The 13794-nt window shown below is 37.3% G+C and overlaps 1 protein-coding gene across 5 annotated transcripts in view; it reads right to left on the bottom strand.

The window, feature by feature from the left end:
• The window catches only part of LOC138324812 (uncharacterized), a 53190-nt gene that overhangs the window by 20149 nt on the left and 19247 nt on the right, over nucleotides 1-13794 (bottom strand). For 4 of the 5 annotated variants that reach the window (XR_011208683.1, XM_069269982.1, XM_069269983.1 and 1 more), the window contains exons 2-3: nucleotides 7319-7510; nucleotides 877-1185 (exon numbers count right to left, since the gene is read on the bottom strand). Coding sequence is in view for 4 of the 5 variants with exons in the window: in XM_069269982.1 (XP_069126083.1) it covers nucleotides 877-1185; nucleotides 7319-7415 (406 nt within the window). In the remaining variant the exon portion in view is untranslated. The remainder of the gene's footprint in view (nucleotides 1-876; nucleotides 1186-7318; nucleotides 7511-13794) is intronic. The other variant, XM_069269985.1, reaches the window with a different exon arrangement.

Here is a 13794-nt window from a genome sequence, read left to right as displayed (position 1 = left end):
ACTTGCACGATTTATGCAGCTATGGACCTATCAGTTCTGGTTGACCAATCAACGTGCAGGTGAGTTTTACTGTCTAATACGGACCAATCGGGATTGATCTTGTGGAATTGAAAGGTCTGATATAGACCAATCAAGGTTTGTATCTTGAAATTTTATCACATGTCCTCTATGGACCAATCAGGGTTGACCTTGTAGAATTGTACCGTCTGATATAGACCAATCCAGGTTGATATTCTAAAATTTTATCACATGTCTTCTATGGACCAATCGGGGTAGACCTTGTGGAATTTTTCTATCTAATAATAACCTTCCATGCAAACAACACAAAGCAACCCAGAAAATACAGGTCAAAGTTCAAAGGGCAATATTCAATCAAGCATAACTACTTACCAGGATATTTTGAAGTCTTTTTCAAAAAAATTTCTCACAGAAGAGTTCGAGAAGTAGAGCAATTTAGAAATGTCCTGTCTCCAAGAAATATGTTTCAAAGAGTTCTCTTTAATTTATTCTGATAAGGGACATTATGTTATACAATCAAACCTGTCTAATAAAGACAATTAAAGGTCAGAGCAAAAAAAACCCTTATTCAGAGGTCAATTATATATAGTAAATTTCATCAAATGACATCGATGAGCATGTCTCTTATATAAATGTCCTTTATAGACAAGTATCCTTTTTATAGAGATGCATGATTCTATAGCAGGTTTAACTGCACAATTATTGTTTGACCTATGAACTTTGACCTATATCTGTAAGCGTCAGTAGAGGTATCGAGTTATGAATTATAATTTATGTAATGTTAGCATGTTAGAACAAAAAGAAAAGTAACAAAAAGAAGCAAAAGCCAACAAAAAGAAATAAAAAGGAATTCCTTACTATCGATCGTAACATACTGATATCCGACTTCCTCGAAGCCTGTGTCACAGTGAAGCCTGCATCGGTAGTTCAGGGACTTTGAGGTCATTTTAATTGGTGTAGTGATAGTTTCATTTATCGCTATGGTTAGTGTTGAGTCAGTGTGGATCAAAATAGTGTTTTCAACTTCTTCCTCATTTCCGTCATCGCGCTTCGTCACGAATATCAGCATTGAATTTTTAGGAAGTTGCGGTGTTGATGACACTGTGCAGTATAGGTTAAAGTACTCGCCAATATACACAAATGGATCTTCAGGGGTTACGCCTTTTTCTGAAACACGCATCAAGTGTTCTTCTAATGATATGAAATGAATGTATCATCCATTAATAATTTTTCTTCTAATTTGCAGCTAGAAGAGGAAGCGGTATGTCGTAGGTATATATTTTCATGATAATATCTAAAGAAATTTAAAATATCCATTAGCAGATCTATGAGAGATCATGTTGTAAATTATACTCTAGGACTCTATAATTACATGTAAGTTAATACTAGGTAGACTCAAATATTAAGATTTTTGCAGAAATTCTAATGGAAATCGTCTCTATCAGCTAAATACCAAAAGGACAATGAACTTGACTATTAATTGGAATATCAAATAATAGAAGGCTTAAATCAACAGTTTAAAAAGTTCAGTCTTAATCATTCTTTTAACTAGAGATTAATAACAGGGGACTCTAATAACTAACTGGCTAATCACAGGGGACTTGATAAGTAGAGTTTATGAAAATGCATTCTAATATTTGGTACTATATCACAGGGGACTCCTATACTAATGACAAATCACAGGGGACTCTAATAACTAGTGACTAATCACAGGGGACTCTAATATGTTGTACAATGTAGATAATCACACTCAATTCCAATATCTAATGACTAAATATACAGGGAATCTAACAACTAGTGGCTAGTTTCAGGAGACTCAAATATCTTTTCACTCCAATAATTGATGAATTATCAAAAGGGACTCTAAAAACTAGTGACTTGTCACAGGGGAAACTAGTAGCTACTTTACTAGAGATTAAATTAATCAAAGGGGATTTTAACATCATTGGAGTGCATTAGCACAGGGGATTCTAACATGAAGTGCATTAGCACAGGAAATTCTAACATGGAGTGCATTAGCACAGGGGATTCTAACATGAAGTGCATTAGCACTGGAAATTCTAACATGGAGTGCATTAGCACAGGAAATTCTAACATGGAGTGCATTAGCACAGGGGATTCTAACATGGAGTGCATTAGCACAGGGGATTCTAACATGGATTGCATTAGCACAGGGGATTCTAACATTGAGTGCATTAGCACAGGGGATTCTAACATAGAGTGCATTAGCACAGGGGATTCTAACATGAAGTGCATTAGCACAGGGGATTCTAACATGGAGTGCGCAATATATAGCACAGGGATTCTAACATGGAGTGCATTAGCACAGGGGATTCTAACATGGATTGCATTAGCACAGGGGATTCTAACATGGAGTGCATTAGCACAGGGGATTCTAACATAGAGTGCATTAGCACAGGGGATTCTAACATGAAGTGCATTAGCACAGGGGATTCTAACATGGAGTGCAATATATAGCACAGGGGATTCTAACATGGAGTGCATTAGCACAGGGGATTCTTACATGAAGTGCGTTAGCACAGGGGATTCTAATGATCAATGGAGGTCTATCGATTCTTATATACAGATGGTCAAAAAATATCCATCCAATTACCTATCAATGACAACCTGGCATACATAGAACTTCTCATGAAATGTGTTCACCAAACATGCTTATTAAGTCTTTCAAGAGTCTTTTAAGATTTTAGAAGAACATTGTTTTAACTAAAATGCAGAGAAATATATTGTCTGCACACTTTAAAATAAAAGAGATAATAATCAATAAGAATACCATAGAATCGATCCAAGTTCTAGCATCGGTCAACTACAACTGTCGCAAGGTTCAAGATTTTGCAGGCAAAACAAAAATAGATTAAAATCTAATTGTAATTTACTACATGGAAGCACTGTATACATGTATACATGATAGCCATGCAGTGTTATAGATATCCAGCTCATGCTTCAGCATCAAAAAACACCAAAATGGAAAGATGAAGCTGGTTTAAGATGATATAATGGTGTACTGAGAGTAATTATAATCTGGTATAAATGTTGCTTTAAATTGTTAAGTGTATATGTATACTTCTTAAAAGCGTTCATGAACAATTCAATGAGGTTTTGAATAAAATTTAAGAGTGGTTTTTAAAAAAGAAAACAAGTAACTAAAAAAATTTTTGTGTGTCTTTCTTTATTTTTCTTTCATTTTTAAATCTTTGTTCATATATTGTTCCTTGTGCCAGGTTACTGAAGTACATCAAGCATTGCTGTAAGTTCATTACATGTTCTTTTAAATAAAGGACAGGACAATGGAACAAGAGGCCTAGAGAAAGGCCCAGAGGGCCTGTATAGCTCATCTGTGTTTTCAGTAACTACTGCATCACAAAAAGTCTTACAATTAAAATAGCAAATTAACCCCATAATTTTGTTTAATTTTGAATCCCCTCCATTTAATGATACTATCCAAATCATATGACTATGAGTGTTATTCAATGTTAATTTTCAGAGAAAAAATTATGTGAAATCGCCATATTGACTCCTTAATTTTGGCTCCACCCCTCAGGCCCCTGGGGGGGTCTGGCCCACCATTTGTATAATTTTGAATCCACACTCAATAAGGATGCTACTATTGCAATATGTGTGTTCTTATGTTTATATGAAAATAACCAAATTGACACTTTTAGTCCCACCCCATAGGCTCCCAGGGTGTCTCAGCCCCAACATTTTGTATAATGTTTAATCCCCTACCCATAAGGACACTAATATTGAAATATGAATGTTATTCCATACTTTGTTTCAGGAAAGAAGTAATTTATAAGAAAATAGGCAAATAGACTTTTTTGCCCCGCCCCTCAGTCCCTCAGAAATTCACGCGGACCATTTGTACAGTTTTCAATCAGCACCACATAAGGATGCAACCAGTCAAAATTTGTTAAATTCCAACGAGTGGTTATGAAGAAGAAGTTGATTGTTGACGGATAAAAGGCGATTTGAATAATAGATGGTGGGCTAAAAATTCTTCGTGAACATGAAATTCTGAGAAAAAAATCTGCAGGAACATAACTCAATGTATTTTTAAAAAGTGAAGTCAAAAGAATGAACTTAACCAGTAAAATCAACCACCAACTTAAATGAATATTTCACTCTCAGCTAAATTGGAACTCAACTCGATTTGTTCTCCTCTAAGAAGAGAGGTTTTTTAGAAGGTGTTTCAGCTTATAGAAAGAAGAGCTTCCAGTAGCAGAAGAGCTACAGTCGAGTGAACGGAAGTTATATTCTAGAAATAGAAGAGAGCAAATCGAGTTAGGCTCTTGACTATAAGTAGGGATTATCCAGTACCATAATTATACACCAAGAAATCAGCCAGGTGCTACACTAGCTGGTTTATAATGAGAGGGGGGGGGAGAAAATCTTGTTGATTTTAAACACCGGAAAAAATTCCAATAAAATATCAAAAGCTTTTTTGCTTCATTAAGATCCCTCATTAATTTAAAGCAGTCGGCTGTTCCCTCTACAATTAAGGTTCATTCAGATTGTAATTATGTGAAGTAAGCCTCCCCCAAGATGCATTAAAGTTCCATTTCATTGGTATTAAAGGAAAATAAAGCAATTTAAGCAGAATAATTGAAAGCTTTAATCTCTGGTTAATTCGTAAACATTTGTGCACTAACGTTGACAATATTGTGATAGTATGCATACGGTCTATAATTAGGGCATGTGCAACGAAGCATGAGATATTTGTTAACTTCCTGCTAAATGATCGCCATTCAGATTTTGTCGAAAAATAATTTTGAGAACAAACAAAATTCAGTATTTGTTTACCTTGTGGCAAGATATTTTTCATATTTCACCATGACAGAGATGCACTTTGTAAAATTAAGTATCATTTTCTAAATATGCTATCCCAATATCAAATTAAGAAAGATAAATACTTTTACAAAACAACAGTATTAGCAAATCACATTTGTGTCTGTTGTTGCATTATAGATGCTGAAAATGAATTTTCATGGTTTGGTTTGGTTTGGTCTTATTAGTTTAACGTCCTATTAACAGCCAGGGTCATGTAAGGACGTGCCAGGTTTGTTGGTGGAGGAAAGCCAGAGTACCCGGAGAAAAACCACGGACCAGCAGTCAGTACCTGGCAAGGCACCACTTTGGATTCGAACCCGCATCCCAGAGGTGGAGGGCTTGGGGTAATATGTCGGTACATCTTAACCTTTCCGCCACCGCGGTCCTAGAGTATTTTCATACTTGGTTTCATTATGCAGAATTGCACTTGATAAATTTAAAACATCATTTAAATATGGTACCATGTAGCTGGTTATTTTCACGTAAACAATATTTTCTCGATTATGGGAGACATTGCTAGGATCGTAAAAATTTGATCTGCGAAATATAGAAAAATGGCTGAATTATATCTATACCCTTAAATCCATGTCATGAATATTTTAAGCCGCTAACTGTAACATGTGATTTTCTCATTTTTAGATCAAATTGTGAAAATTCTGTTCCATGAAAATAACCAACTATATGGTATTCTTAGTTTCAAATTAAAATGAAAAATATATTAACATAATACCACGATATAATTATTTAACATCACATTTGTGTGTTTGTTGTTTGCATTACAGACACTAAAGCTGTTCCCTGAATGCATTCCAGTACCCTGTATTGTAGTTTGTATTGACGTTGTGAGGATCATTTTCAGTCATGTTCCTGTGTTATTTATATACCCCAGCAATAACTTTATCAATTTTCCTTCAGAAATCTAACATGGCATCAAAGTCCCCAAGCTATTTTCCTCCAACTATAATATTGATTTTCTAGTGTAAAAGTCATTAGAAGCCCTGAGTGTCATTGTACTATCACAAATAACATAATTAACAAAATAATTCTGTTGATTTATCCTATGAATAGGGGTAAGGGCAATTAAATAAAAGGGAAATATACTACTTTAGGAATTTTTTATTTTCATTTTGAACTGGTTCATATATCAATTTACAAGTGATCCCATCAGATATATACCGTATTCACTGTAATTGGCACCTCCTTCCTCTATAAGTGCCCCTCCACTCTTCTGGAGGAGTTGAAATACATATGTGCCCCTCCACTTTCATGGAAGAGTTGAAATACATATGTGCCCCTCCCCTCTTCTGAAGGAGTTGAAATACATATGTGCCCCTCCCCTCTTCTGGAGGAGTTGAAATACATAAGTGCCCCTCCCCTCTTCTGGAGGAGTTGAAATACATATGTGCCCCTCCCCTCTTCTGGAGGAGTTGAAATACATAAGACCACCCCTCCCCTCCCCTCTTCTGGAGGAGTTGAAATACATATGTGCCCCTCCCCTCTTCTGGAGGAGTTGAAATACATATGTGCCCCTCCCCTCTTCTGGAGGAGTTGAAATACATATGTGCCCCTCCCCTCTTCTGGAGGAGTTGAAATACATATGTGCCCCTCCCCTCTCTGTTGTCCCTCCCCTCGTTCTAGAGGAGTTGAAATACATAAATGCCCACCCCCCCATCCTGTGGATTTAACGATATTTCACAACTGTGTGATGCTAATAACATCAGCATTGTATACAATATTACACAGCGAATATAGTGGGTATATAAAAAGTGTCCTTTGAATTACTAAAACTGCACGGGTTCACATTGAAAACAAAAATGAATAAAAGATGGCGATTTTTTGTAATTTGTAACTTTACCTGCAGTCAGACTGCGTTTATAAGAATTCCTGGTACTAATTTAAATTTTAGCTCTAACACAAAAACCTGACCATCCGTTTCAAAAGTACAACACAAAACAGGCTTTCCTGTATACATGTATCAAATATCCTAACCTAAAACGACCTTGTAACATGGTGAAAAAGAATTAATGGTTTTTAAAACCAAAACGATAAAAAAATAATTCACTTGATAGTCAGTAATTCAGAGAACTGAAAATAAACGGAAATAAATGGAACATAATTGAGGATGCAGAAATTAAATCTGTGAAAAATATATCTGTTGAATAATTTATACTCTTGTTACTAGCTTGTGAAATTTTGATCCAGGAAGTTTTTAATGTAAAAATCACGAAATTTTGTTACCCACCAACTCTCACGGTATGTCTTATAATACATCGACCCATCAAATATTCTTGAGGTTTTTCACAAATTACATAATACCACAACACTTAACAATGTTACATGCACATATCTGGTATATATATATACATTCTGGTAAAATAGTGCACTCTGATTGAAAGAAAGACAACTTTCAAAACGAAATGTTAATGCTTTTAAAATTTGACAATTAAAAACTTACTTGAGATATCGCCATCGGATAGACATTTTGGTTCGGCTTTGTCGCCCTGACAACAGACCAGAAACAGGACGACTACGAGAAGTTCCCCTCGCTCCATAATAACTCTCCATCCACGTGTTTCTCATCCAGTACTGTGTCTTTAGGCAGCACGCTCACATCATTTTATAGAGGACGTCACAGCAGATATTGTTTCTGTCAAGTAAAAATCAATTCTGAGAGACACATGTATAAGGTTCCTACCACAAGAACAATAACATTAACAAATATGTATTATCAAACACACATGTAATTAACTATTACTTAATTTCAACATTTTTTGCTAGGAGGGAATTAAGGAAGCAGTGGGGCAGAGACCAAGGTTAGACATTTTGCCATATTACCACTAGTCCTCCACCTCTGGGTTGTGAACTTGAATCCCATGTGAGGCAGTTGCACCACAACTCTGTGATTTTTCTCTGGGTACTCCAGCTTTCCTTTACCCCCTAAACCTGCCATGTTCTCATTAGTGAATGACCTTGACTATTAAGAACAAAAAAAGAAAATAAAACCTTGATTTTTTTTTAATTTTTTTTCTTTTTGGAAAAAAACTAATTGTAGAAACAGATTTTGTGTAACATTTGTACATAATCCTGACTTTATGCACTTAAAGTAATTAAACATAATTTTCAGGTGATTTGATTTGTTTTTTGTTTATTTACATCCTATTGTGGTATCAAAGTCATTTAAGAATGTCTCAGGTTATGAAAGTAGAGTGAAGCCGGAGTACCCAGAGAAAAAGCACCAACCAACAGTCAGTACCTGACACTGTCATGCGTAGGTTTCGAACTCACTATCAAGAGGTAGAGGGCTAGTGGTGATGTGCTGGGTACTTAAACAACTTAGCCACGGCAGCCCCACCAGAAAACTCAAAACTTTACCGAAGTCTTATCAACCTCAGGATATAAGGTTTGACTCTAGTTCTATAAATCAATAATATGGTTGTTGTTCCGAACTTAAACTAAATATAAAGCTACTGTTGTGTTGTTTTTTGTTTTTCGTCTTTTTGATTTTTTGAAATCTACCAGCCAGCAATTCAGAAAAACACATAAGCAAGTACATAATTTTTTTAGCTGAAAAAATGGAGTTCAAGTTGATATGTACATTGTTTCAAACAAAAGATTACCTTAAATGGAATGATCTAATTTAGAGGGATTTATTTTTATAGATCTTTGCAGAAGGAAGGAAGCATTATAATTTCTCTGCTGAATAATTTGTTTACTGCTTTATTAAATTACTAAAAATTATTTATAGGTTATACAAACATGTAAACGAAAAACACAGAAAAACATAACTATGGCCTTACCCCAAATCCCAAAGCCAATTTGTCTATACATATGAGAAATAATTTCTGTTCATTTCAATAATCCGATTCTGCCGACAAAATATACTCAGGTTACCAATATACGACACCACAGTTGACATCATAATAATAATAGTATAATAATCATTCGGATCTATTTAGCTGTCATATTCAGAAAATAATCTAATATTGCACTATAAAAGTTCTATATACGTGCATATATGCTTTTATTACATAATCCGTCTGCAGTCAGTGATATCAAGCTCATGTAATATTTTCGCATGTCGCTGGTATGATATAACCTGCAGCAATTTTGATGGTGAAATTCTTCAAAGTGTAGGTAGTTTTACAACTGGTGTTCAATTCATAAAGGTTTTTTTTTATAAAACTTGTCTTCAAGTTTTAATTTTTGCTCGCAAGGACTTGCCACCTAAAATCTCATATGAAACGAACACTTACATAAGATGCTATATGATTTGGATCTATACTATAGGCATATCCAGGATTAACTCAATCACCCCTGAAGACACATTTAGGCTCTTCTAAACAAAAGACAAAACAAGTCCATTATGAAATTTCAGGGATGAATAAAATCAAGATCCAGAACAAAGGAAGGAAGAATGAAATTTTAATTTTTTCCAATCATATGGACATAAAGGATAATATTATGTACAGTCAAGCCTGTCTATAGAGACCACTCAAGGGACAGAGAAAGGTGATCTTTATACCAAGGTGGTCTTTATACACAGGTTGAATTTTTTTGATATTGGGTTAATTGGAACCCTAGAAAAGTGGTCTTTATTAGGCAGGTGGTCTTTATACAGAGGTGGGCGTTATGTCAGGTTTTACTTTACATCCATCCTGCATATACAAGAAGTTTGACGGTAAATTTGAAATAAAATATTGTCATACATTACCCTTGATTTTCTTTTGCAAGCAACAGGCTTTTCTAAAATATTTAATATCAATTTAGAAAAATCATTGCTACAATTCTATGTAACTTTTAATAAATTTTGATATCTCAGTTAACATCAAGTTTAAAAATGTCAGGAAATAAGAAACATATATCTATAAAACTTTCATATTTAATAACGCAATTTTTATTGATTGCGTTTAGCCTCGATCACAGAGGTTAAAGGGAATAACTAAAAACGGCCCAATTTTACATATACGGCAATGTGTCTACAGTTGTATATAAAATGTTGACAAGTTTAGAGACAGGAGTATATATGTATAGTGTATTAACTACTTTCTACGGTACTTAGATTTTATTTATAATTCGGTGTATATGTTAAAAGGTAATCACCCATGACAATGTATTCCCATCCCTACTGGCCAAGAATATTACAAAATGTCCCTAATGTTGTTTGTGTTTTGCTAAAACATGTTACAAAATGCTTATCAGCAACTTTTATCGGGCTCCAAAATGGGTCCATTAAACTCTCCCATCTGTTATAAAGTATCCCCAATTTGATTGGTCGATGGGAACAAAGCCTTGTTATGTTGGCTCCAGTATCTTCCTCCATCGGAAGTTACGGTAATCAACAAGAGAAACGTTTCAATCTAATAGCATTCTCCATGCTTTTTTTCCTCAATTAAAACAGCATTGTTTTTATTTCTGAATCAATTTTTTTTCACTGGATTCTATTGTCAGTTAAAACATTTTTTTAATACACATACTTTGGTCCTTACTGAGATTTCATTGGTTTACTATGTCAGAGCTATGATCTTGTGTAAAGCTGTAGCACCATTTCCATTTGAAGGTTTGTAGAAACCGAGGTTTGGTCAGAAATCTTGAGAAAACAATGAATCCAAATAAATTGATGTTAAGAGGGAAATATTTTCTATTTTTAATAACAGTTACCTTGACCTTCGACCTTCTGACCTAACATACAATCCAAAGCAAGTGATTCTGGCAAAAGACCCCAAGGAATCAGAAAGAAATTGATTTTCTATTTTGCATAACATTTTGTGACCTTTGTGTCTGAACGTTAACAATGCCAGGGAAGCACTTTTGATAAGAAAGGTTTTTATGCAGTTTGAGAGAGAACTTGAGTTGTCTCATAGAAACCAATTGATGCCATCGACAGATATCGGTACTGTTTTTGCAGGCAACAGTCTGCTCTTTCCAGGCAACACAAAAATTTGCATCAATATTGATATTGATTGACATAAAAATGGCATCATGGTGTTACATAAATGCACGAATATTGTTGAATAATTACTTTCAAATAAGTGTCACTTTTCAAAATTAATTGTCTTTCATTCATTTAAAGGCCCACTACCTTTCCGAAATGGCTTTTAATTTTTAAAATGGGAATGTAAAACAAGATCGATAATTTTGTAGAGTCCTAAAAATTATTAACTTACCGTTAATACTACATTTATCATCACCTTCTGAACGTTTTGATTAAAATTAATAAAATGTTAATTTTCTTAACGCGGGTCGTTTTATGTTTCCCGCCGTCGTCCTAAATACCGCGCGGTAGTTGACTATCACTGCGCCAGACGGCAAAACAGCAAATTGACTCTCCACTGTTTTCATATATAACACAGGCAATCTTGCATATGTTTGGTGTCGTAACCTTATTTTAGATCATCGGTATGCATTTTCTGGTGTTATTAATGTTTTTTAAGAAACCTTTATTTTTTGCTCCGGAAAGGTAATGGGCCTTTAAATAAAATCTCATTTAGATGCTCAATCATACCTGTGGCATACTCTTTAGAATTAATTGGTATACACTATTTCTTGATTTCATTTCAGATTTTCAAAATGGCTTCAGATTCGAAGAAATTCTAACCAAACATTCAGAGTTTCAAGAAGTTTTCAGATTAATTAATTAATTGGGCTAGATGCCATTTAAGCTTATGTTATTCATTAAGAATGGCCTCCGCTGTATATAATGGCCTCCGCTGTATATAATGTGTTGTGTGTAAATGTCTGTATGTTTTGGGAGGCTGCAGTAAATTTGTAGATGTTTCTCTTTTTAATAGTGACATTTTTGCCCTTTTATGGTGATAAGACACTTAAGCATGTCACCATAAAAAACATCAAACATCACACCCCACCCAGTCACATTATACACATAACAGGCAAACTAGTTGTCCCATTCCGTTTATTGCTGAGCAATAAGCAAGAGTAAAAAGTATCACTTTTATCGACTATGGTGTGTCTCGGCCACGAGACAGAATATAAACTCATCTCTAGCCTTCTTAACTGGAACGAACACTCAACTCAATGACAAAATTTAGGAAGGACCAAGTGATGGTTAAAGATACAAACAAGAGATCACATTAAACATGTACCAGCACAGTCTTGTTAAACTCCATCATCCCATCATTCCTTCTTTTCCACCCCATCTCTTCTTCTCCCCCACCCCATCTTATTACCTTCTCCCCCACCCCATCATTCCTTCTTTCCACCCCATCTTACCTTCTCCCCGACCCCATCTTACCTTCTCCCCTATCCCTTCTCCTTCTCCTTACCCCATCTTCCTTCTTTCCCACCCCATCTCTCCTTCTCCCCCATCTTACCTTCTCCCTCACCCCATCTCACCTTCTCTCCCCCCCAATCTTACCTTCTCCCCGACCCCATCTTACCTTCTCCCTGACCCCATCTTCCCTTCTCCCCCACCCCATCTTACCTTCTCCCTCACCCCATCTCACCTTCTCTCCACCCAATCTTACTTTCTCCCCGACCCCATCTTACCTTCTCCCTGACCCCATCTCTCCTTCTCCCCCACCCCATCTTACCTTCTCCCCCACCCAATCTTACCTTCTCCCCCACCCCATCTTCCTCCCACCCATCTTCCTTCTCCCCACCCCCCTTCCCCATCTTACCTTCTCCCCGACCCCATCTTACCTTCTCCCACCCCATCTTACTTTCTCCCCGACCCCATCTTACCTTCTCCCTGACCCCATCTTACCTTCTCCCTGACCCCATCTTCCTTCTCCCCCCACCCCATCTTACCTTCTCCTCCCCCCACTCTTACCTTCTCTCCCCACCCATCCTTCTCCCTCACCCCATCTTTCCTTCTTTTCCACCCCATCTTACCTTCTCCTCGACCCCATCTTACCTTCTCCCCCACCCCATCATTACCTTCTTTTCCACCCCATCTTACCTTCTCCCTCACCCCATCATTCCTTCTTTTCCCCCCATCTTACCTTCTCCCCCACCCCATCTTACCTTCTCCCTCACCCCATCATTCCTTCTTTTCCACCCCATCTCTCCTTCTCCCCCACCCCATCTTACCTTCTCCCTCACCCCATCATTCCTTCTTTTCCACCCCATCTTACCTTCTCCTCGACCCCATCTTACCTTCTCCCTCACCCCATCATTCCTTCTTTTCCACCCCATCTTACCTTCTCCCTCACCCCATCTTTCCTTCTCCCCCACCCCATCTTACCTTCTCCTCGACCCCATCTTACCTTCTCCCTCACCCCATCATTCCTTCTTTTCCACCCCATCTTACCTTCTCCCTCACCCCATCATTCCTTCTTTTCCACCCCATCTTACCTTCTCCCCCACCCCATCTTACCTTCTCCCTCACCCCATCATTCCTTCTTTTCCCCACCCCATCTTACCTTCTCCCCACCCCATCATTCCTTCTTTTCCACCCCATCTTACCTTCTCCTCGACCCCATCTTACCTTCTCCCCTCACCCCATCATTCCTTCTCCCCACACCCATCTTACCTTCTCCCTCACCCCATCATTCCTTCTCCCCACCCCATCTTACCTTCTCCCTCACCCCATCATTCCTTCTTTTCCACCCCATCTTACCTTCTCCCTCACCCCATCATTCCTTCTCCCTCACCCCATCTTACCTTCTCCCTCACCCCATCTCACCTTCTCCCTCACCCCATCTTACCTTCTCCCTCACCCCATCTTACCTTCTCCCCCACCCCATCTTACCTTCTCCCCCACCCCATCTTACCTTCTCCCTCACCCCATCTTACCTTCTCCCTCACCCCATCTTACCTTCTCCCCCACCCCATCTTACCTTCTCCCCCACCCCATCTTACCTTCTCCCCCACCCCATCTTACCTTCTCCCTCACCCCATCTTACCTTCTCCCCCACCCCATCTTACCTTCTCCCCCACCCCATCTTACCTTCTCCCCACCCCATCTTACTTCTC

Source organism: Argopecten irradians, chromosome 6, assembly GCF_041381155.1.
Source record: "Argopecten irradians isolate NY chromosome 6, Ai_NY, whole genome shotgun sequence".
In the NCBI taxonomy this organism is placed as follows: Eukaryota; Metazoa; Mollusca; class Bivalvia; order Pectinida; family Pectinidae; genus Argopecten; species Argopecten irradians.
The sequence above is the reverse complement of the archived record's forward strand: the minus strand, read 5'-3'. Positions and strand labels throughout refer to the sequence as shown.